At 34.9% G+C, this 26,179-nt stretch overlaps 2 protein-coding genes across 9 annotated transcripts; both read left to right on the top strand.

Annotated features, from left to right (window-relative positions):
* The first annotated feature begins 5,981 nt into the window (after positions 1-5,981).
* Positions 5,982-25,147, top strand: LOC109793174 (uncharacterized). 8 transcript variants are annotated; one of them, XR_014429680.1, is made up of 13 exons: positions 5,982-6,273; positions 7,102-7,190; positions 7,346-7,468; positions 7,632-7,728; positions 7,985-8,204; positions 9,313-9,352; positions 10,271-10,353; positions 10,560-12,874; positions 22,730-23,114; positions 23,206-23,332; positions 23,906-24,184; positions 24,268-24,372; positions 24,456-25,147. XR_014429680.1 is itself a non-coding variant. In XM_083063748.1 (12 exons), the coding sequence occupies exons 10-12, from the start codon at positions 23,987-23,989 to the stop codon at positions 24,978-24,980; spliced, it is 828 nt and encodes a 275-aa protein (XP_082919874.1). In that variant the 5' UTR covers positions 6,003-6,273; positions 7,102-7,190; positions 7,346-7,468; positions 7,632-7,728; positions 7,985-8,199; positions 9,313-9,352; positions 10,271-10,353; positions 22,730-23,114; positions 23,206-23,332; positions 23,906-23,986; the 3' UTR covers positions 24,981-25,147. The 8 variants fall into 8 exon arrangements, 7 of the variants coding, with proteins under 7 accessions (XP_082919870.1, XP_082919876.1, XP_082919873.1 ...); XM_083063748.1 differs by lacking the exon at positions 10,560-12,874 and having other exon boundaries at positions 6,003-6,273; positions 7,985-8,199; XM_083063745.1 differs by lacking the exon at positions 10,560-12,874 and having other exon boundaries at positions 6,003-6,273.
* LOC145951762 (uncharacterized) lies at positions 14,345-22,700 on the top strand. The gene is made up of 3 exons (XM_083063751.1): positions 14,345-21,613; positions 21,701-21,785; positions 21,870-22,700. The coding sequence occupies exons 1-3, from the start codon at positions 21,405-21,407 to the stop codon at positions 22,563-22,565; spliced, it is 990 nt and encodes a 329-aa protein (XP_082919877.1). The 5' UTR covers positions 14,345-21,404; the 3' UTR covers positions 22,566-22,700.
* Positions 25,148-26,179: the final 1,032 nt, after the last annotated feature.

Below are 26,179 nucleotides of genomic sequence, written 5' to 3'. Positions count from 1 at the left end.
AAGGAAGACAAAAGGAAGGTTTGTGGTGACAAAGGTGGAAGTTAGGCGTGAAGATGGTGTTTGGGCGGAAGCTTTTTAGGTGATGGTGTTTGGTGATTTAGGTTGGCTCACTCCAAGGTAGGTGGAGGCCACTCTAGGTTTCCTACTCTCCAAGGGTGGAGATAGGAGGAGGCTAGCCGAACTAACCTAGGGACTAAGGAAAGGATTTGAGGCAAAAATGCTCTCTCAAATTCATATAATCCAAAGTGTTTACAAGTGGTGGGGTGTGGGGTTTTTATAGGAGGAGTTGCATTTAGGGTTGCATTTAGGGTTGCATGGCCGAAAATGCCAAGGCCAAATGCACTCCAAATGCAATGCCAAATTAACCCTAGATGCAACTTGGTGGCCAAGTTTGGAATCTATGGGTTTAGATTGGCTATAACAAGGTGCATGATAAGACCATGCAACCTTTGCCCTCCACTTGGGCCTAAGCCTTTCTAACACCAAAAATAGGTCCAAACTTTGCCAAAAATTGCGTCACCTCCTCTAAAACACCCTAGCCCAAAAATTGAAAACCCTAATTATCTAAAACACCCCATAATACAAGGGTAAAATAGGAAATACAAAGAAAATAAATCCTATGACTAAAATACCCCAAAATACAAGGGTAAAATTGGAATAAACCAAATAAATCCTACACTACTCAAAATTAGTCATAGCATTGGACCATGTGATGGGTTTCACATGAAGTACCATGGATGGTCCTCCATCAAAATGAAGTCCACTTCTCCTTCACAAAATCTTGAAGTTGAGATTCTTTTTCTTTAAAAATAATGGATTTGTGAATCTCTTCTTCAAAACTAGTGGCAGGGTGAGGGTAAGAGTTAAGGTCTTTATGAATAAAGAGAATAGTTTTCATAGGTTCTTTAGTGATAAAGCAATTCTCTTTAGACATAACTCTCTTAGAGGATATTTCTTCCTCTTTACTCTTCCCTACCTTTTCTCTTTTTCTTTTGTTTTTCATTTGTGCTTGATCCTCAGCCACTTGTTGAGGTGAGAGAGGATAAAGTACAAATTTTCTTTCCTTGTGAGTGAAGGTAATTTCATTAGTCAGACCATCATGTACAGTTTTCTTTTCAAATTGTCATGGTCTTCCTAACAAAATATGACAAGCTTCCATTGGTACTATATCACATAAAGCTTGGTCCTCATACTTCCCAATAGAAAACTTGACCTTCACTTGTTGGTCAACTACTATGTCACCATCCTTATTAAGCCATTGCAAATGATAAGGTTGAGGATGTGGCATAGTAATTAGACTCAACTTTTTAACCAACCTAGTGCTACAACAGTTGCAACATGAACCACTATAAACAATGAGAGAACAAGCCATTATTTAAAACATTACATCTTGTATGAAAGATGTTCTCTCTTTGTGATAGGGTACCACTAGGTTGATTATGAAGGATTCTCCTAAGCATTAGGAGCTCTCCTTCATAAGGATAAATTGGCTCCACTTTGGATCTTTGAAGCTTTGTTTCAACCTCACTCTCACTAGAAGAGGAGGTAGTAGTCTCTTCTTGACTACTATAAGTGTCATGCCCCCTTAAGATCATGACTTTCTTTGTAGGGCATTGAGAAGCAATGTGGCCTCTCCCTAGACACTTGAAACATTTAATATCACTAGTATTTGTGCTAGTGTGTGGAGTGATGAGATCTTTATCCTTATCTTTATTTTTCTCTTTCCTCTTAGCCAATTCTTTGGAGGGTTTTGAAATAATTTTCTTTTCAAAAGGTTTTTCCTCCTCCAAGTAGTCTTTACTAAGAGATCTAGAGTCGGAGCTTTCTCTTTTAGAAGATTTTCTCAACATTTGTTGTTCTACCCTTACACAAAGTTGGACCAAGTCATTTAGGTCCCTGTAGGGTAGTAGCTCCACTTGGTCTCTAATCTCTAAGTTAAGACCACTCATGAATCTGGCTACTGTAGTGGCTTCCTCTTCTCTAATACATGCCCTCATCATGTTTAGCTCCATTTGTTGCCTATATTGTTCAACAGTCATATCCTTTTGTTGGAGCCTTTGGAGCTTATTCATAAGCTCCCTGCCATAATAAGAGGGAATGTGTCTCCTCCTCAATGCACTCCTAAGATCATTCCAATATTGGATAGGAGGATCATTGTGGAGACGCCTTTCTCTTTCTAAAGAGGTCCACCAATACATTGCATGCCCTTGAAAGCTAAGGGTTGCAAGAGGGAATTTTCTTTCTTCACTTACCCTATGGCAAGCAAAGAGTTGTTCTACCTTCATCTCCCAATCAAGGTAGGCCTCCACATCATCCTTCCCAAAAAATTGAGGGAGATCCACCTTGTATTCCCTAGGTTTAATAGTTCTTTTTGGGGAAGGTTGATAATGGTTACCTATATTAAGGCTTTCAGTAGGAGATGTGTATTGTGAATGTGAACTCCTACTCTTTTTTCTATGTTTTCTCATATTTTCTTTCAATTTTTCTTCTTCTTGTTTTAAAATTCTCAATTCTTCCTCAAGGTAAGCAAGTTGTCTTTCCCTTTCAATTTTCTTTTTCTCTTTGGAAAGACTCTTGTTTTTTCCATAGTTTAAGTGATTTGAGCTCTTTTGTGATGTATGAAATACTTTTTGGAGAGCCATCACTTTCACTAGGGAAGGAATCTTGAGACATTTTAAGACAAAAAATTTTTCCACACAAAAATAGTTTTTATGAAAATAAGATTTTTGAAGTGCTTTAGACTTGGCACTTGGAGGTCTAAGAGTACAAATTGAACCTTGGAGGGAGGTGAGATACTAAAGAGCCACTTAATAACCAAGCCTCTTCAAGTAAAAATCTCTAAACCCCCTTGTACTTTTGCCTTGCACCAAAACAATTTTCACAAAAATATTTTTCAAAGAAAAATAACAAGCAAGTGCCTAAAGTGTACAATTAAACAATGCTTTAAAACATAAATGGCAAGAAAACATAAATTGCTTGAAAACTTAAATTGCTGAAAACATAAATTGCTTAAAACATAAACTAGGCGTGGAAAGCAATTTAAACCTATGTGAGAGCTTGAAAGGCACCAAAGACCTTTCAAGGACCACTCTCACTAGTACTACACGATTTTACTATGAGAACACTTAAGGAGAGATGGAGATACACCAAAGGCACTCCAAGACACTCCTTAATAAAGGCCTTGTACAAAAATTTGGAAATTAAAAGATTACAAAGATGAAATGTAAATTTACACCAAATGAAATGCAAATTCACATTCAAATGAAATGCAAATTTACACCAAATGAAATGTAAATTCACTTAAAGAAGACTTAGTGGCTGCATCAAGAATTTTAGAAACAAAAATCAGCCACTAATTTAGTGACAACTTTAGTGACGGATTTGGTATTGAAATTTTTAAAGAAAAATTTCTGTCACTAAATTTGTTACTAAATTCTTCACAAATTTTTCACAAAAATTTTTGCTCCTTCTTTCTCCAATTCAGCCACCTAGCTTGCAGCCCTCACAATGTGTTTCACTCCTCTTTAGAAGCAACCTTGATGATAGTTATTCCTAGGTGTTTGAATTTCCAAGAATCTAATCCAATGAGAAACAAGCTCCTAGGTCACCACCAAAGTCCTTCAATATTGGCTAACCTTGAGCTTGGCCTTCAACACCTTCCAAGAGGCACTCAACACACCTTAAGATGCTGGAATATTAGTTCAAAAACTGGAAAGGAACAATTAGGAATAGCTACATCAATTGGTGGAAGAAAATGCACTACAAGAAAAATACTCATTACCCACAGACTTTTTCCCACGGAAAAATATCCGTGGGAAAAATGACATTACCGACGGATATTACCCACGAATTTTTTCAGTCTGAAATTTCAGATAACATTACCGACGGATTTGGTTCGTGGGAAAATTATGATGTTTCAGACAGATATTTCCCACGGATATTTTCCGTCTGAAATTTCAGATGCTGTTACCCACGGATTTTGTCCGTGGGAAAATTAGGATGTATATTTCAGACGGTATGAAAATTATGATATTTTTGGCAAATATTTCCTACAGATTATCCGTCTATAATGTCATTCTCAAAATTTTAAAAATGTTCGTTAGTAACTTTAAAAAATATGATGATAAAAGATTAATAAATTAAATTATTAAATATTAATAAATTTTAGAATACTAATTAATTTTTCATACCAACTATTATATATATAAAATTTATAATTAAATGATAGCATAAAATAATAATTTACTATATATATAAAATATATATATATATATATAATATTATATATAGTTAATTTTATTTAAATGGTGAGATTACATATTTTATTATTAAAATTAAATAATTTAAAATATCTAACAAGAATTAATAAAAAATGAATTAATTGTACAAAAAATTTTAATTAATTAGATAATTATTTAATCAAACAAGACTTCTCTTCTAAATAATTGATTCTAAATAATTTATGTCAATTATATTTATTAATGTAAGAAATTAAGTTCTTTAAATAATTTTTTTATGAATATAATATATTTTTATTTTAAAGTTGAAGTTTTACAATATGATCATAATATTTCATTAATTCAAAATTTTTACTATAAAGATAAAATTATTATTTTTGAATTGTTAATTTTTTTTATTAATTTAAGTTCCTAAAATTCATATGTACAGATAAAAGTTGTATATTAAAATATATTTTAAGTGTTTAAGTCAATTGTAACTTTTCTTTAAAAATTTAATGTTAAAATTCAATTAGTAGATTGAAATGTAATATTAATATTATAAATAATAAAATATATCATTCATAATATATTAGAAATTAAAATAAATTTTTTAAAAAATTGTATATCTATTCTAACATATAAAGGGGATACCCTTTTCAGTAATTATGTTAGTCTCCATTTTTTTTTAGCATTATACCTTTTATTTTAAAAATTTATACTAATATATAAAGGGGATACCCTTTTCAGTAACTACCTTTGTCTCCACTTTTTTTTACCATTATACCCTTTTATTTTTAAAAATTAGTTACAATATTTTTTAATCAAATTTAAGAGCTTGAAACTAATAAATTAATCATAATACCAGTAGATCAATATACTTTTAATATTTAATTTTTAATTTTAATTTATTTTTAACAGAGGCACGAAGTGCCTTGATTCCACTAGATAGCTGGAATTATTTGTACTAGATTGGCTAGAATTATCATCCTGAATGAATTGAACAAATTAGGGCTTCTCTCCCCCTCTTCTCATTCAGTCTCAAACGCTCCACCACGCCCTCATTATTGTTTGGTAGGTTCCTCCCAATTCAACTAAATTAGCTAAACATTTGGTTATTTCTGTTGCTTTCTCTTCCATTTTACCAACTTATTATCTTTTGTGAACAACAAAATAAGTATATTTTATTTTTAAAAATTCAATAAATGTGAATTATAAAAAATGGAATGAAGAGCTTTAAGTAGTTGTAGTAGGATGAATAGTTTTAGATTTTTTTCTTCATAGATTCAAACACACGAGATAAATTATCAGGTAGTTCTAAATCATGGTCCTCATTTAACATTTGTATGATATAATTAAGTGATATTTTTTTATAAATTAAAAATTTATACACATCTTATAAAGATTAGTTGAATTTATATATAAATATTTGATAGTTTTTTACCACCAAATTATTTTTCAAACATGCAGAGAGAAAATAATTTCACTTTTTCATGCAATATACACTACCAAAAAATTAGGATTTAACGAGAATTATTTAGTTGGAGTTATCATAACCTCTAGAAATGTATGAAATTATCAAGGATTTTATTAACCTTAGTTAAGTTTAAGTGGTTTATAATAAAACCCCAAGTAAATAGATGGATTTATTATGAACCCCCATAACATTTAAATATTTTTTATTTAATTTAATTTATTCATTAAAAATTATGAATCCCAACTTTTTATTTTTAATTATTTTTCATTTCCTCCCTTTTTTTATCAATTCAATCATTTTTTCCTCACCCTCTTCGAAATCGCGCGTAACCCTATTTTTCCCTTTCTCCCTTTCGTTCTCTTCTCCACTTTCTCCACTCTCTTCTCCCTAACCTATATTTTTGCCTCTCCTCCTTCCCGCCGGCCCCCTCGCCCTCCTCGGCTTTGGCACCGGCAGCGCCGCCCACCTCCTCGTCAATCTCCACCCCGTCGTAGTCCTCCGTGCCTGGGAGCTCGACCCCGCCGTCCTCCAGGTCGCCCTCGAGTATTTCAACTACTAGGAAGCCTCCTTGTGGTGAAGGTATTTTCACTATTTCCTCACTTTTTATGTTTGTTGTGTGATTAACTTTTCCCCTTTTTTTCCCTGCTTATCTTGTTGGTTTGATTCATGTTTATTTTGCAATTATACACTGCGCACATGCTTGTTTGGTGTGCCTCAATGTATATGGTTGTTCTAGAGTTGTGGTGAATGTCTGTGTTCTAGATTTGTTTGGACGGAAGGTTCTGAATGAAAAGGGAAGTTTTTTTTTTTTAACTGAGTTATATTGTTTGCACAAAAATGAACAGGATGGTTAGAAGGTTTCATTAATAATCTATTTTTTTTTTTCATTCCAAAAAATTAAGTGTGAGATGAATAGTATGGTTTGTTTCAACTTTCATTCTTTTAGTTGAAGACGGGGCAATTGTTCAAGTTATATCTATTTTTTAATTCATTTTTATTGAATGATATTTGGTATTTAAATCAGTTCTTCAACTGTGGTGGTCATTATATGAAACAAATTGATTATCCTATGCACATGACATGTGGGATTGGCTCTTTTGTCATTTGATATCATGCAATTGATGATATGTGCATGAGCATTCTCACCACCCGAAACATGGAAGGCCTGTAGTTGGGGCTAAAAGCTTAAAAAGTGTTGTGCTTTCTAGTCTTATTGAGTCTGAATTCCGTCCTGTTCTTATGAAACACTAATACTGTTGTGTTACATAGCTTACTGATTTAGTTTTTGAAGTATTGTGTTCAATGTGTAGACTTTCTAAATGTTGTTTTTTATTGAATGCATGATATTTTATTTTTCCATGTGTTCATGAAATTTTGTTTTGTTTTACGTACCAACACATGGGACAGATTTGAAGTCCGTGTGCACAAGAGAGTCATTGACCTCTACAGTTCCCCAGATGTAGTCAAGCAGATTACTTCTATCACAATTGAACCAGGTGCGGAAGTTGAGGTGATCATTGCAGATGCTTGATCTTGATCCAAATTTTAACTGTCATGCTTCCTAGTTTTGCCCTTAGTGGTCCTTAGTCGCATGATATTATATACACGTTGTTACTCCATTTGTGTTTTTAACATTTTTGGACCATTGTAGGTTTAAATTTCTTATCTGTGATAGTCTTGTGCTGTGCATCATTTGATTGAGGCAGCAGCAACATAGAGGGCTTTGAAACCTAAGTTCAATTCCTCAATCAATTGGCCCATTGATCCCACTGAAGTAAGCTTTATTTATTGAATTATTTTTCTGATTATATCTCCACGTGTTAAACTGTTAATCATGTTTACTGAAGCTTATCAACTCTTTGAAATTTGAGCAACTACTTGGTGTGTAACTGTGAATCAATTATTATGCTTGCTTACTAGTGTTTTATGTGATGCAGCACCGGCCATCCAGTGCCTTCAATTCTCCCTTCTGGACTACCAATTCTGGTGCTCCTGTTTGGAACAACAACAACTCTTTAACTGTTGGAGCTAGAGGTATCAATCCTACCCCAAGTTCTTGTATAATTACGCATTTTAATGACTTCTTATTTGCTGTAACTATTCAACTTTCTCTTTGTTTCATGCCAGTGAAGAAGAATCTCGCTAAATAATATAATTTCACGGGTTTTATTTTTGTGGACTGAAATTGATGTGTGTTTGGTTGAATAGATTAGTTTTATAATGATGAGAAGTATTTAACCATATACTTACCAAAAATCTCTTTTCTACTAACGTGTATATCGTCCTCCAGGTCGCCATCCATAAGGAGCGTCTCTTCATCTACATCGGGAGCGTCTCTTTAGGATCCCCTGCATCAGTAATTGCTTCTATAAACACCGGTGGAAAGAAATCCAGAGAAAACGCCATCAATAGCCCAAAACAATGCAAAGCACTTAGAGACTCAAAGCTGTTAAACCTCTTATTCCAATCTGAAGTTTGAGTCACCAAGGCTGTTCACAGAAAATAGTAAGGTCAGAATTTTGGATTGGTTATAATTATCACTGAATAATATGCTGTCCGGCACAAAATCATACCAAAGATACCAAAGCTAAAAGGAAAAAAAAGTTCATAAGTTCATAAATAAAAGTAATTTATTTTATTTTATTTTTATATAAATAATAATTTATTTGCATATGAGTATAATTCCCTTCTAAATAGCTGCTGTTCCACAATTCCCTGCATCCAATATCTGAATTCAGTTGATTGAAAAATAAGAATGCTCACAACATTTGTCTTGCTTCCTCTATATGTTAAAACCTTATTAAGATAATTAAATACACCGAAAATGCCTGAGGAGAAAATGAAGCAAGATGCAAAATCTGCCTATCAAGATAAGCATAAATCCATTAGCACATAAATTTAATTATCTGTTTTATACTAGTAACAAAGAAAAGTCCGTGGGCTGGTCAATCACATGATGTATAACTTCAAACAAATAAAAATTACAGTCCTTGTTTACCCAAAATAAGCAGGTGGTCAATAGTAGTGAGTGTAAAATCATCTCTGGTCAAATAATTGCTGCATAATTTTCTTAAAGTATTTTCATGCTGTTTATTAATAAATTCATAACAAATAAAAAAAAAAGATATGTAACATGAAACAAACGACGTGATGAAAGGAAATGTTGTTATTATATAAAAATAAATTAAAAGATTAGATTACTAGACAAGATGTTGTGTGAACAACATAATAGATATTTATTTATATATAGTATTTAATTTAGTTGTTTATTTCTTTAACGCGTTTGTTGGTTGAAGCAAGAGAGACTCAGGTGTGCAAGTGGCATGGGCTCAAAATTCTGAAATTGATCACTATTATAATGAAGAACAAATATATTTTAAAATGAAAATTGAAAATTATGATTCTTCGATTCTCTGCATAGGACAACAAAACACGCTTTGTTACTCATCCTTATATTAAAATGTCAATACTGCAAAATTGAAATTGAAATTCATATAAAATGGCAAACATTTTTTTTTTCTTTACTGCAATATTTTACTGGTCATTTTCTTTTTTCTTTACGGGTCTCTGAATCCTAACTAGCTTTTTATTGTTTACATTGTGCCTTCTATTTTGCAGCTGGTGAAAGGACCCAATAGAAGGCTTTTGTCAATTGTGGGTATGATTTCTATTTGCTTTTCTCACTCAGTTTTCACATTTTTTTTTTATTTCTAAAATATCTTTTGTCTTGTTAGTTGATAATAATATTTATGATAAAAATGTTACGGTAGTTTTAATGAAACATAATTTTATTTTCTTTAAGCAATTTCTTTAATCTTGTGATCTCAATTAAAAAAGTGTCACTTAAAAAAAAGCATCATCAACCAGAATTATTTTATTATTGCTCTAGTGAATTGTTATAGTGATATATGGTAAGAGAGAGAAAAACAACATTAAGATGCAATATGTAGGAGCACTCAGAGCAGTAACAAGGTTAATAGATTTCTATGGGTGCTTATTACATGCAATACATTAATTAGCTTAATAATATAGTAAACACGGGGCAACATAAAGCGTGCTTTTGATTTATATGATTACTAAACCCACATAAATCTAAAACTTTTGATACAGTTGTTTTTGGGGCCAAATGAGAAACTAACATTAATATATATGATTCTGTTCTTGTACCCCTTATTATTATTCAGTTATTAAATTCCAGTTAGTGGACAAAAAGGTAGAACCAAAAGACAAGTGTATGCACATTGTAGGTCCTCCTAAATACAAATCAGGGGAAATTTCTTTGCTTTGATCAAATCCAAGTCACTGTCGTGGTAAAATTTGTATTTGAATACGTAATTAATTACAATAAAAAAATACACATGAAAAGTGTGGTTAAGATGTAAAGCCTAACCCCGCTAGCCAGAGGTTTTAGCTATAACAAAAATAGTTCCCTTACGTCTTGTTTTATATTCATTATTTTTTATACAAAAAATTAAAAATAGAATTATTATTTAAATTCTTTGAAATTTTTTTATCCTGATTTATAGTATACTCCTTATCTTTTATATAAATTATAGTTCATTTTTTTTATTAACAGATCGAGATTCTTGTTATTAAATTGTTCTAGTGGACGTTGTACTCTAACTTAGAGGAAACAAATTGTTTCACCGTACTTCTAAGGTATGCTAGTTAATTTTCTTTTTTGTATTAATAGATCGAGGTGTTTATGATTAAAGTTTACTATTTTGTAATATGACTATATTGTGCTTTACATAGAATTATTGTACTGCTTTTCAAGTTATATAATGTAGAGGTCCACGTAATTAAATTAGTTGACAATTATATAATATGTGATAATTAATTAGGTAAATTTTTTGAATCTACAGAATATGGATTATTTTGTTTCAAATCGTGCTTGGGTGTACGATAGGTGTTATAGTGGTAGAAGAGGTTTGAAAGAGTCTTTTGTACAAGGGGTAGATGAGTTTGTAAGCAAGGCTCGTCAACAAGATCGTTTTCATAGTGATGGTGGGATTAGATGTCCATGTGTTAAATGTGATTGCACACGGATTTTGGAGGATAGAGTTGTGAAAGTTCACCTTTATAAACATGGGTTCAAGCCTAATTATTGGATTTGGACAGATCATGGTGAAGAGATGCCAAATTTTGATTTAGATATTGATGAAAAATTGCATCAATGCATCAAGTAGTGGTGTAAATGTGGCACAAGGTGATCGGTTTATGTCAATGCAAGAGATGGTGTGTGATGATTTTAGGCAACAAGAGACATTTGAACCGAGAGATACACATGACATGGAAGAGCCTCCAAATGAAGAAACTCAAAAATTTTATAACTTGTTGCTAGAGGCAAATAAGCCATTGTATGAAGGGGCATCAGAGTCTAAATTATCTATGTGTGTGAGGTTGTTAGCTTGCAAATCCAATTGGAAGGTTCCTGATCAATGCTTAGATTTTATTTGCCAAATGTTATTGGATGTCACACCCATTAAAAGGGGTTTGCCCAAAAATTATTATGATGCGAAAAAACTAGTATCAAAGTTGGGATTGGAGACTAAGAGGATTGATTGTTGTGTCGATGGTTGCATGTTATTTTATGATAATGAATATGGAAAAAATGATGGAGAGTTAACTGAATGCAGATTTTGCCATAAGCCTAGGTATCAAAACCATAACACTGGAACAACTAATAAAAAACCAGTTCCAGTTAAGGCCATGTTCTATTTGCCTATAATTCCAAGATTACAAAGGATGTTTGCATCAATGCAAACTGCTGGACAAATGACATGGCACTATGAGAATAGAAAAGTTCGGGCATATTACGTCATCCATCTGACGGTGAAGCCTGGAAGCATTTTGATCGCGTCCATCCTGATTTTGCCATTGATCCACGTAACGTGCGACTTGGTTTATGCTCTGATGGATTTACACCATATATTCAAGCATCAACTACACCTTATTCTTGTTGGCCAATAATTGTTACTCCATACAATCTTCCTCCAGAAATGTGCATGTCCAAACCTTACATGTTTCTAAGTTGTGTCATACCAGGCCCATCTAATCCAAAGGCTGGTATTGATGTTTATTTACAACCCTTAATTGATGATTTGAAAAGGTTATGGAATGGTGTTCTAACATATGATATTTCAAGGAAGCAAAATTTCATGATGAGGGCAGCTTTGATGTAGACTATCAATGACTTCCCTGCTTATGGCATGTTATCTGGTTGGAGTACTCATGGTAGATTTGCATGTCCTCATTGCATGGAGCATACAAAGGCATTTACTTTAAAAACAGCAATAAAGCCTTCATGGTTTGACTCACATCGTAGATTTTTACCTAGCGATCATGCATTTAGGAGGAACAGGAATGCATTTAAGAAGGGTGAAGTTGAAATGGATGGGCCACCCCCGATGTTGACTCCCGAACAAGTTTGGCATAGAGTCATGAATTTACCAAAAGTCATAGAAGATGGTGTGCTTAGACTAGATGGACATGGACAACAACATAACTGGACAAAAAGAAGTATCTTTTGGGATCTTCCTTACTGGAAAGACAATTTATTAAGACACAACCTTGATGTTATGCACATAGAAAAAAACTTCTTTGACAACATATTCAACACTGTGATGAATGTACCTAATAAGACTAAAGACAATGAAAAGGCAAGGAAGGACTTAGCTTTGTATTGTAGGCGAAAAGACTTGGAGCTAAAGCCACAAAATAATGGGAAGATGTTAAAGCCAAAAGCAAACTACATATTAACTGTAGAGCAAGCAAAACTAGTTTATCAGTGGATAAAAGAACTTAGGATGCCTGATGGATATTCTTCTAATTTGGCAAGATGCGTTGATGTTGAAAAGAGAAAAATGATTGGAATGAAAAGTCATGATTGTCATGTATTCATGGAGTGTCTGCTTCCAATTGCCTTTAGTTCATTACCAGTTCATGTTTTAAATCCACTTATTGAAGTCAGTAATTTCTTTAAAGATTTGTGCTCTACAACATTGAGGGAGGATGATTTGAGTAAGATGGAAAAAAACATTCCAATTATTCTCTGCAAGTTGGAGAGAATATTCCCTCCAGGATTCTTTGATTCAATGGAACATCTCCCTATTCATTTAGCCTATGAAGCTAAACTTGGTGGACCAGTCCAATATAGGTGGATGTATCCGTTTGAAAGGTAATACAATTATGACTGAAATTTAATAAAATTACTTTTGTTTAATTCTTATCAATTATTAATAAGTTATTACATTTAATAGATTCATGGGTGATGCTAAACGATCTATAAAGAATAAAGCTAGGGTTGAAGGCTCAATTTGTTATTCTTACTTGCACCGTGAAACAACTCATTTTTGCTCTCATTATTTCAACAACTTCATGTTGTCACCACGAAATGGTAGAAACGAATTGGAAGTTGATGGGTTCCTTTTCCATGAAATGACGTAGAGATGAAGGAGAGGAAGCCTTGCCCTTGATCTAGGTTCAACAAAGGAAAGACACAAGGAGATTTTGGGGTGGAGAAAGGAGTGGGTTGCGTGAAAAGGGAGGTGTTTGGCGGAAGCTATTTAGGTGATGGTGTTTGGTGATTTAGGTTGGCTCACTCCAAGGTAGGTGGAGGCCACTCTAGGTCTCACTCTCCAAGGGTGGAGAATGAAGGTAGGCTAGCCGAATTTAGCTAGGGACTAAGGATAGGGACTTGAGGCATAAGAATGCTCACTCAAATTCATATACATCCAAAGTATTTACAAGTGGTGGGGGGTGGGGTATTTATAGGAGAAGTTGCATTTAGGGTTGCATTTAGGGTGTGCATGGCCGAAAATGCCAAGGCAAATGCACTCCAAATGCAATGCCAAATTAACCCTAGATGCAACTTGGTGGCCAAGTTTGGAATCTATGGGATTAGATTGGCTATTTCTAGGTGCATGATAAGTCCATGCAACCTTTGCTCTCCATTGGGCCTAAGCCTTTCTAATCACCAAAAATAGGTCCAAACTCACCAAACTAGGCGTCACCTCCTATGTAATACCCTAGCCCAAATTAAAAAACCCTAATCATCTAAAGCACCCCATAATACAAGGGTAAAATAGAAAATACAAAGAAAATAAATCCTATGACTAAAATACCCCAAAATACAAGGGTAAAATTGACAAATAAAATAAACCCTATACTAATGAGGCTTAGGAGAGTACTAATACTCTATGATCATGAGGAGAGTATCCCTAGGTGTGTGAACACCCTCCTCCTCTTCGACCCTCCTAGTCATGGACCTAGTGATGGGGCCCACATGTGTCTTCAAGGATGGTCCTCCATCATCCCCTCCTTCTTGAGAAGCATCTGTCCTCAGATTAATTTCTTCATCCAACTCCTCAGCTCCTAAAAATGGTGTGAGATCACAAACATTAAAAGATGAGCTAGTGCCATATTCAGAAGGAAGGTCTAATATATATGCATTGTCATTTATTTTGTGAAGGACTTGGAATGGTCCATCTCCCCTAGGGTTTAGTTTGGACATCCTTTGAGTAGGAAATCTATCCTTCCTCAAATGAAGCCAAACCCAATCCCCTACTTCAAAAGTGATTTTCTTTCTTCCTTTGTTGTTGTATTTGGCATATTTTTGAGTTTGTTGTTTAATTTGACTCTTGATCCTTTCATGGTATTTCTTAATGAAATCTGCCCTAGATACTCCTTCTTTGTGAAACAAGGAAGGGGTATTAGGGAGGGGCAAAAGATCAAGAGGAGTGATTGGGTTAAAGCCATAGACAACTTCAAAGGGGGAAAGATTAGTAGTCTTATGGACTACTCTATTGTATGCAAATTCTATATGGGGGAGACAATCATCCCAAGTTTTCTTATTTCCTTTGAGGAGTACCCTCAACAAAGTGGATAGAGATCTATTTACTACTTCGGTTTGGCCATCGGTTTGAGGATGACAAGTAGTAGAATAGAGGAGCTTAGTTCCTAGTTTTTCCCATAAAACTTTCCAAAAATGACTAAGGAACTTGGCATCCCTATCGGACACAATTGTTTTGGGTAGACCATGCAAACGGACCACTTCTTTGAAGAAAAGTTTAGCTATATAGCTAGCATCATCCACTTTGTGGCATGGTATAAAATGAGCCATTTTGCTAAAACGGTCCACTACCACAAAGATGGAGTCAAATCCCCTTTGAGTTCTTGGAAGACCAAGCACAAAGTCCATGCTAATATCTACCCAAGGGGAGCTAGCTATAGGAAGGGGGGTATAGAGTCCGTGAGGCATTACTCTTGATTTAGCCTTCAAACAAGTAATGCATTTGGAGCAATGCCTTTGGACATCTATTCTCATGTGTGGCCAATAAAATTTAGCTTTCAAGAAACTTAGGGTTTTATCAACCCCAAAATGGCCCATGAGACCTCCTTCATGACTTTCTTTGACCAAAAGATTTCTAATGGATCCTTGGGGTATGCAAAGTTTGCCCATTCTAAAAAGATACCCCTCAAGAAGATAGAATCCATCAAAAGGCTTTTGGAGACATTTGGCATAAGTGGCTTGGAAGTCTAAATCAAGCTCATACAATTCCTTGACATCATCAAAGCCAAGTATTTGAGTTCCTAAGGTGGAGAGCAAGGTGTGCCTCCTTGAAAGGGCATTGGCTACCACATTGCTCTTTCCCTTCTTATATTTGATGATGTAGGGGAATTGTTCAAGATATTCCACCCACTTTGCATGCCTTTTATTCAACTTTCCTTGCCCTCTAAGATACTTGAGTGACTCATGGTCGGTGTGAATAACAAATTCTTTAGTCACCAAGTAGTGCTCGCAAACTTGGAGAGCTCTTAAGAGGGCATAAAGTTCCTTGTCATAGGTGGGATAATTCAAGGTGGCCCCATGAAGTTTTTCACTAAAGTAAGCAATGAGGTGACCTCCTTGAAGTAACACAGCACCTATGCCCAAACCGGATGCATCACATTCTAGCTCAAAGGTTTGATCAAAATTTGGTAGAGCTAGAATGGGTGCATTGGTGAGTTTCTCTTTTAGGTTTTTAAATGCTTTTTCTTGGGCTTCACCCCAAAGGAAGGGTACATCCTTCTTAACAAGCTCATTAAGAGGGGATGCAAGTGTGGAGAAGTCTTTTACAAATCTTCTATAGAAGCTAGCTAAGCCATGAAAACTTCTAACTTCTCCAACACTTTTTGGGGTGGGCCATTCTTGGATAGCCTTTATTTTCTCGGAGTCAACTTGCACTCCCTCTTTGCCAACAATGAAGCCCAAAAATTTAACTTGTTCTTGACAAAAAGTGCATTTTTCAAGGTTGGCATAGAGGTGGTTGACTCTAAGAATTATTAGGACTTGCCTTAGATGTCCAAGATGTTCATCTAAGGTCTTACTATATACAAGGATGTCATCAAAGTAGACAACCACAAATTTACCTATGCAATCCCTAAGAATATGATTCATTAGGCGCATGAAAGTACTAGGGGCATTAGTGAGGCCAAAAGGCATCACTAACCACTCATATAAGCCAAATTTGGTTTTAAAAGCAGTTTTCCACTCTTCACCTTCTTTGATTCGAATTTGGTGATAACCACTTTTAAGGTCAATCTTGGAAAATATGATGGCCCCATGTAATTCATCTAACATATCATCTAACCTAGGGATTGGGTGCCTATACTTTATTGTAATGTTATTGATGGCCCTACAATCCGTGCACATCCTCCATTTGCCATCTTTCTTAGGCACCAAAAGAACGGGGACGGCACAAGGGCTAAGGCTCTTTTGAACCCAACCCTTCTTCAACAAGTCATCAACTTGAGCTTCTATCTCTTTGGTCTCTTGTGGGTTAGTCCTATAGGTGGGCCTATTAGGAAGACTAGAACCCGGTATGAGGTCTATTTGATGTTCTATTCCTCTTAAAGGTGGAAGTCCACTAGGGAATTCTTGAGGAAATAGATCATCAAACTCCTTTAAAAGTTTTTGAACCTCTTGAGGTAGAGACTCAAGCTCATGACTAGTGGCAGCAAGTGTCTCTTTGAAATAGAGAAGGTACAAAGGTTGTTCAATCAAAAGTGTGTTTTTTATATCATTTTTAAGGGATAAAACACTTTTATGAACAACTTCTTTAGAGGGGACACTTTCCTCTAAACTTGGCACCTCCTCTTTCCCTTCTTTATTCTTAAGGGAAATGTCTTTTTTTTTCTTTCTTTGGCTTTTTACTTTTTTTTCCTTCTTCCTCTCTTTTGATTTTCATCTTGAGTTGGTCCTCATACACTTGAAAAGGTGATAGAGGACACAACACAATCTTTTTACCTAAGTGATGGAAACTTATTTTGTTGGTTAGGCCATCATGAATAGTTTTTTTTATCAAATTGTCAAGGCCTCCCAAGTAGAATATGACTAGCATCCAATGGCACTATATCACATAAAATTTCATCTTGGTATTTGCCAATGGAGATAGGTATATTCACTTGTTGATTAACTTCAATACCTTCCTCCTCATTGATCCATTGTAATTTGTAAGGCTTTGGGTGAGGCATCGTAGTTAAGGATAGCTTATCCACCAATATAGTACTACAACAATTGCAACTAGATCCACTATCCACAATAAGAGAACAAGTGTTTTCTAAAACCTTGCACCTTGTATGAAACAAGTTCTCTCTTTGGGATTGGTCTAGGGTACTAGATTGGTTTCCAAGAAGCCTTCTAACCATTAACAAGTCTCCTTCACAAGGGTGAGTTTCTTCCTCGGACTCTAAGTTTTCTTCATCACTTGAAGGTGAAGAAGTAGCTTCATCAAGGCTACTATAGTGGTCTTGGCCCTTTAAAATCATGGTTTTCTTTGTTGGGCATTGAGAGGCAATGTGCCCTCGACCAAGGCATTTAAAGCACTTGATGTCACTTGTCTTAGTGTCTTTGGAAGTTGTCCTTTGAGAGGTTTCTTTTTCTTTTTCTTTAGGGAAAGGATTGGAAGAGGGGCCCTCCTTCTTGAAGCTCTTGGAATAAGATGGAGTGGAGTCTTTTCTAAAAGTTTTTCTTTTGAGTTGGTGCTCCACTCTAGAACAAAGTTGAACAAGCTCATTCAAATCTCTATATGGTAAGAGCTCAACTTTGTCCCTTATTTCAAGGTTAAGACCACTTTGGAATCTTGAGATGGTGGTCCTCTCTTCTTCCCTTATCCCAGCCCTCATCATGAGTAACTCCATAGATTGCCTATATTCTTCCACACTAGAGGACCCTTGTTTTAATCTTTGAAGCTTATCCATAAGCTCTCGGTCATAGTATGGAGGAATATGTCTCCTTCTTAAGGCACTACGGAGCTCATTCCAATATTGAATTGGAGGCTCATGGTTTATTCTTTTTTCTTTTTCTAAGGAAGTCCACCAATACATAGCATGCCCTTGGAAGCTAAGGGTTGCTAAAGAAACCTTTCTATCCTCACTTATTCCATGGCAAGAGAAAAGTTGCTCCACTTTCATTTCCCAATTTAGATAAGTTTCAACATTATCTTTGCCATGAAATGAGGGAAGATTGATGTTGGGTTCCCTATTGGAAGACTCCCTATTTCTATGATGCCTTGGGGGTCTTTGATAGTAATCATTATTGTGATGACTACTATGGAAGATATCACTTAGAGGTTGGGTATGATGCCCTTCCTCCTCATGAACACTTGAATACATATGCCCCTTGCCTCTTGAAGGTTGAGGAGAAGTGACTCTTGGTTTTGAACCACTAGCCTCTCCTCCCACAACTAATCTTTCAAGTAATCTTTTTATTTCCTCATTATTTCTTTCAAACTCTTTTTCTTTCCTTTTCAATTCTTCTTCTCTTTTTATATTTTCCTCTTCTTTTTTTCTTAGGTACTCTTTCAATTCCCTAAGTTCATCCCTAACACTAGACCTAGTACTACGAGAATTATGACCATGGACACTAGAATGATCACTCATCTTTGATCAAGAAAAGATTTTCACAAATTGTTTTCAAAAAGGGATTGAAAATGATTTTCACAAAGAGTGAGTGATAAGAGGTTTTCACAAAAAGGTTTTCAAGGTGCAAGATAGGTAGGAAAGACCTAAGTGCACAAAGTGAACTTTCAAGGGGAGGTGGACTACAAGGAATCACTTAATAACCAAGCCCTATCAAGTAAAAATTACTAAGCCTTTTCTACTTTCTCTTACAAAAACGAATTGGCACAATCAAAGGTGAGTGTGTGCACGTTACCCCTAGTAGGCAAAACAAGCCTTCTAAACGTAATTGCACAAAGATAAAGTCCTAAGCAATTATACTACTAAAAGCTTTAAAACATGCAAAAGGAAAGCACTTAAAACATGTTCTAGTCGAGGTCCTAGGTGAAGGTTTTCAAATCACCTTCAACTACACGTACTAAAACCAAGTTGAAGAGGTTTAGAAATGGCCAAATTACAAACCAAAAGAATGAAACTAAGGCCAAAAACAACAAAGAGGCCGAGAGAGAAAAGTAAGCAAAAAATTAGACAAAAACAAGAATTTAAGTCTTCAAACTCCTCCAATGGGGTTCCTTCACAATGAACAAACGTGTTAGACCTCTCCATGTGTTTGTTCACTCCTTTATGTGTGGTGTAAGTCCCTCCAAAGGCTAGGCTTGGATTCGGTTCACCCCTCCACTCAAATCCACCAAAGGTGTGAAAATTGACTAGAGTGGGTTTTGACCTACAATGAAATTAAAACCAACCCAAAGCAAGAGTCCAAGAAATAAAAACTAAAAAGCACAATTAAGAAAGGCTAAACTCAAAGAGAATTTAAGATGACAAAACAAAAGAGGCCAAGAAAGACAAGCAAAAAAATTAAGACTCAATCAAAGAAAGGAAGCACACAAAGAATAATCCTAGAAAGGCACTAGAATTAGGTTAGTGTTTAGTCCACTTGATTAAGTTCTTTTTGTGTTTCGGTCCAGCCAAAGGAAAGTCCCAAAATAAGGTCAAATTGTCATAAGTCCAACTCCCAAATGCATAGGTATTTGTCCAAGTCCACAAGTCTAGCAACAAGTCCTTTTTGGTCCAAGAATTTTTTTTTTTTGTTCTAGTCTTTTTCTTTCTTTTCACGGCAATGTTTTCTTTTATATGTCTTGGGTCCGAAATTTTTTTGTTAAATTAAGCCCAAATGTTGCTTAGGTTTTGCACTTGTGGTTGGTCAAAAATTAGGTTAAAAAAATTTAGGAGAAGAGAGGATGACAAGTGGCGTTTCTTAGTGGTTCCTTAAGGAATCTTTTTAGTGGAAAAGGTTTGTACTAGTTGGTACAAGTTGTTGGCACAATTTTTTTTTTTCAGCCACCTCTTAGATTCTTTTAGGGTTCCTTTAAGCATACAAAATTAACCAAAACAAGTGGAATGCAAGAGAAAAAGTGGGCAGCAAGTTATATGCATGTGCAAGGAAGCATTTCACACATGGAAACTCAAAATTACAAGGAACATGCTAGGACTATTTAGCATGCATGAATGACCTCTAAAGAACTTCTAAATGTCACGCCCACTATCATGCAATATGGCATATTTTGTTCATGTGTTTCATGCAAAGTGTTTGACACATACATGGAATTTATGTTGACAAAATATAGGAAACAAAAGAAATGACAAAACTTTAGGTGGATTCAAAAATCAAAAAGCATGTTCTTCATGTTCATATGAGACTCAAGAAAAATGAAAAGCATGGCAACCCTAAAAAAACATGGAAACCTAAAATGGCAAGGAAGGCTCACAAGGACAAGGTGTGAACCCTAAAGCTATTCAGCCACACAAAGAAGGCAAGGAGAAAGAAAATGACCGAAAGCAAAAAAAAACAAGAAGAAGACTCAAAGAAGACACAAAAGTACTAGATGTTACCCTTGAAGAACCTTGGCTCTGATACCACTTGATGGGTTCCTTCTCCATGAAATGACGTAGAGATGAAGGAGAGGAAGCCTTGCCCTTGATCTAGGTTCAACAAAGGAAAGACACAAGGAGATTTTGGGGTGGAGAAAGGAGTGGGTTGCGTGAAAAGGGAGGTGTTTGGCGGAAGCTATTTAGGTGATGGTGTTTGGTGATTTAGGTTGGCTCACTCCAAGGTAGGTGGAGGCCACTCTAGGTCTCACTCTCCAAGAGTGGAGAATGAAGGTAGGCTAGCCGAATTTAGCTAGGGACTAAGGATAGGGACTTGAGGCATAAGAATGCTCACTCAAATTCATATACATCCAAAGTATTTACAAGTGGTGGGGGGTGGGGTATTTATAGGAGAAGTTGCATTTAGGGTTGCATTTAGGGTGTGCATGGCCGAAAATGCCAAGGCAAATGCACTCCAAATGCAATGCCAAATTAACCCTAGATGCAACTTGGTGGCCAAGTTTGGAATCTATGGGATTAGATTGGCTATTTCTAGGTGCATGATAAGTCCATGCAACCTTTGCCCTCCATTGGGCCTAAGCCTTTCTAATCACCAAAAATAGGTCCAAACTCACTAAACTAGGCGTCACCTCCTATGTAATACCCTAGCCCAAATTAAAAAACCCTAATCATCTAAAGCACCCCATAATACAAGGGTAAAATAGGAAATACAAAGAAAATAAATCCTATGACTAAAATATCCCAAAATACAAGGGTAAAATTGACAAATAAAATAAACCCTATACTAATGAGGCTTAGGAGAGTACTAATACTCTATGATCATGAGGAGAGTATCCCTAGGTGTGTGAACACCCTCCTCCTCTTCGACCCTCCTAGCCATGGACCTAGTGATGGGGCCCACATGTGTCTTCAAGGATGGTCCTCCATCAGAAGTTGAAAGTCAAGGGTGCTCGTATATGTTATCAGTCTTTAACCAACCTGGTCGTCATTCTGGGAAAGAGTTGACTCATTGGTTAACCGATGCAGAGCTAAACTCAGTTCATGTTCATGTGTTGATCAATTGTATTGAAGTTAAACCATACCTTGAGTAAGTAATTTACAAAATTTCCAATATTTATTATATTAGGACTTGAATATCCTTATCATTTACAATTTGAATGATATAATTGGACAGTTCATTCCTACAATCCCAACAAATAAGTGAATCAAATGCTTCTACTCGTATACATGCAGAATTTCCTACATGGTTCAAGAATCAAGTATGTATATATCTAAACACTTATTTTAGTTTTTCTTTACCAAAATTCATAACCCTAAACCTTTCACGAACCTTACCTTTGTAGGTTAACAGTGAGCCTTTATCTGTGAGAAACCAACACTTACGAGATTTATCATATGGTCCTCTGACTTGTGTTAAAGAATGGCACACATTCTTTGTCAATGGGTACAAATTTCACACCCATGCATGGAGTGAGGGTAAAAAAACAATAAATTGTGGTGTTTATGTTAAAGGACTTATAGAAGGGGGAGAAGATGATTTCTATGGAGTTATTAAACACATGTATGAGCTAGAGTACAACACCTCAACATATCCTAAAAAAGTTGTGGTATTTTATTGTGATTGGTTTGATCCATCGAGTAGAGGTACAAGAATTGATCCCAAATATAATATAGTTGATATTAAAATGGATAGAAGATATCAACTATTTGATCCGTTTATCATTGCACACAATGTAAGACAAGTGTATTATGCCCCTTATCCTGCAACACGAAGGGACAAACGTGGTTGGTGTGTTGCAATCAAAACAAAGCCAAGGGGTAGGATAGAATCTAATGATATAGAACATGATGTACCTTATCAAGTAGATGAAATGTTACATGCCAATGAAGTCATTGAAGTTGAAGGAATTACGGGATTACAAGATTTAGAAGCTGATCTTGAAGAAGTCAATGAGCTAATCAATGAAGAAAATGATTTGGCAGAAAACAATGAAGACAATGAACTTGATGATGATTTTGAAGATGAGTTTGAAGACTAGATTTCGGAATAGGATTACAAAAATTGGATTTGAAGTGTATGATTTTGATATCAAAGTGTATAATCATAATTATGCAACTAGTATAATAAATTTGATTTGTTGTCTATTTTTATATTATAGTTTCATTTTGGGTATTATTTTATAACTTTATTTTCAATGAATAGATATGTCATCAGGAGGTTGTGACCCTCCCCGTCCACCGTCGCCTAGCGGGAATAAGGGGAAATAGGTAATGAAGGGGAAGAAGCGATATGAGATTAAAGTATTGTCACGTAGAGACAACTTCACATCATCTATCACATCCCCAGTTGTGGCATCTAGACCATCCCCATTCCCAGTCATTGGTTGTATGTCATCCTCATCCATAGCTATTCGTTCTACACCATCTCCATCCCCAGGTGCGACATCCACACCATCTCCATCCTCGGGTGCGACATCCACACCATCTCCATCCCCAAATGCTATAGGAACACCTAATGTTAATCCACCACCTACTAGTGAAGACCCGCCACTTGATGATCTTCCTTTAATTAAACCTACTCGTAATGGGTAAGAATAAATTAACATTTACGTAATTTCTTAATTATAAGTAAATTTAAGTTTATTAAGGTTTAAAATTTTATGTCTTTATCTTGTTTAGGTTTCTCCCATCAAAGACTGCATCAACTGCTATCACACGGACCATTAAGTAGCAATATCATTCACCTTGGGTCACATGGGGAGAAATTCCCCAGGCTGATAAAGATATTTTCTTTCAACGTTTCAAGGTAAATTAAAGATTTATGAAATATAAATTTATATGTCTATTTAAATCTAAGGTATTAGTTTGTTGATATGGATGTGGGTTTGTTTGTTGATTTAGGTGTTAATATTCCAATTCTTTATATTTAAAGATAACAATTAACTTCTAGTTATAATATAAAGTTGTGATATTAATATCTTCAATAAAAACTAAAACTGCATTGTATATGTATTACTATTACATTAAAACAAAAAGTTATATATGTTGTTAGTTTATTAATAGATAATTTAATAAAGATAAATATTATCATAAGAAATTTAATTTAATAAAAAAAATGTAACTTCTAGTGTTCTTTTTACAAAAATAAGTTATTATAAATTCTATAGGAGTTTGTTGATTAATTGTATTGGATTGTTGCAATGACTGATTGATTTGTATTGAATTGTATTGTATTGAATTGTATTAAACCATATAAGAGTATTTTTCATAGATTGATTTGGTCATTGAAAATATATATTATTGTTAAATACTTGCTTGTTCTCATAGACTTTCTGAGATGTTTCTTTGGTTATTAATTAATATATATGGTTGTTAATAGAGGATGGTGAAATAGAGTCCTGAGCATGAAAGTAATATCAAAAAAAATTTCAATGCAAAAGCTTCTCATAGACTTTCTGAGATGTTTATGGATGCCCGAAAGAAAAATAAGAAACCAGATTGGATTGGAGATCGTGTGTGGAACTCTTTATTAGAACATTGGAATGTACCTACATATCGTACAAAGTGTACACAAGCACAAAAAAATAGAGCATCTGAAAAGGGTGGAAGTATGCACACATGTGGCTCCATTAGCATGAATGAACATGCCATTCGCATGGTATGTTTATATTTTAGTCTTCATTCTTCTAATGCTTAATTTTATATGTTAAATTTTGATTTATATAATGTTTTTATTTGTAGGAAAAGGAGCTTGGTAGACCTGTACACCATGATGAACTCTTTCAGCAAACTCATATACGAAAAGACACTGGTCAGTTTGTTGATGATAGATCTAGGCGGACACATGTGAGTCTATGTTACTTATTTTATTGGTCTTTAATTTTATTAATGTTTACACTATTTTTACGTACTGTTTATGATGATAATAGGAAGATTTTGAAGCTAGATTTTCTCAAGCTATATCTGAGGTTGGATCCACTGCTGGCACCTCAGAATGCACCCCTTTAGACCCTGTTGAGGAGGATAGACTTAGGAGTCAATGTTGGAATGCAGCTATCGGTAAAAAATACAAGGGACGTCGTTATGGTACGGGAGATCTTTATGAGAATGAACATAGTAGCTTTGTGGGGACATCTTCAAGTCAGTCTCAGAATACACAAGAGATTTCTCAGTTGACACAACGAGTTTTAGCTAATGAGGAAGAGATGCGTCGGATGCGCTCCCAATATCAGACTGAGATTCAATCCTTGACCTCCCAGTATCAGACTCAGTTCAACACATTTCTCAATGTTGTACTCTCATTCCTACCACCTACTATGCAGACTACTCTTCAACAGCAACAACAACATCAACAACCAAACAGACACCAACAACAAGACAATCGGCAACCAACAGAGGATGAACAAGCTAATGACCAACATCAACAACATTCACCTGGATATTCAGATTATTAGATATATTATGTTATGTTATAATTCTATTGGTTGTACTGTATTTTGTTTTTAAATTTGAACCCTAAACTTTATTTATGTATGATATTTTATTTTGTTTGAATGATTAAACTTGTTTTAATTCACATAATTATGATTCATTTAATATCTTTAAACAGGATTATTATTAATATGATTTTTAATTTATTTAAAAAAATTTTAACAGTACACAAAGAATTTCCCACGGATTAAATCTGTGGGTAATCTATCATGGAATCCAGGGGTAATTTCCCACGGATTTAATCCGTGGGTAATTTCCCACGGACTGAATCCGTGGGAAAATTCGTGGGTAATTACCCACGGATCAAAATTCGTCGGTAAATATTTCAGACGAGCAATTTACCGACGGATTTTTGTCCGTCTGTAATCCGTTGGAAATTGAGTGTTTTCCACGGATTTTTTTGATTACCCACGGATTTTCGCCGTCTGTAATCTTGAAATTTCTTGTAGTGATGAGACAAGACTAGAAGGAATTCCACAAAAAATGACAAGCAACAATTAAGGCAATTTTAGAAAGCTAGCACCCAAAAGATAACCTATGAAAGGCCCTAGAATGGATTACAAAATCAAATCTAAGATTAGAAACAAAATTAAGACACAAATTATTTGGCTGGACCGAAAAATATGTAAGCAAACACACACCAAAATCGAGGGCTATTTTACTAGATTTTCACTCCTTTTGGCTTTTCTTTTGCTATTTTTCTTTTTTATTTTTGCAAAATATTTTTCACTTCTTTTTCTTTGATTAATCAGGAGTTTAAATGCCTTTTGATCACTTATAAGTCTCGGTTTTAGGTTAGAAAAATTGCAGCAAAAATTTCACACAAAACAAGAGGTGTTCACATGCATTTTGTAACTAGTGCTTCACAATTTTGTAGTGTTTTTAGGTCAAATTTTTAAGCACTCATTCTTTTGTTTTTCTCATGCATTTAGAAAACGTACGCCTCTGTTTTGTCTCTGTTTTAATGTTTCAAAAATGAAAATAAGTTTCAGCCACACAACAAGACACAAAGAAACCTAGTAGGAAAAGTGTTTAACAATTTTTTTTTGACAAAACTTTTAACAAGACATAAAGGAAACCTAACTCTAAGAAATTTGCTAGAACTAATAGCAAATCATGAACTCAAATATGTAAATTAAAAGCACATATAGGTAAGGTTCAG

The sequence above is a fragment of the Cajanus cajan genome, chromosome 9 (genome assembly GCF_000230855.2).
Source record: "Cajanus cajan strain Asha chromosome 9, NIPB_CcT2T_4, whole genome shotgun sequence".
Classification (NCBI taxonomy): Eukaryota; Viridiplantae; Streptophyta; class Magnoliopsida; order Fabales; family Fabaceae; genus Cajanus; species Cajanus cajan.
The sequence above is the reverse complement of the archived record's forward strand: the minus strand, read 5'-3'. Positions and strand labels throughout refer to the sequence as shown.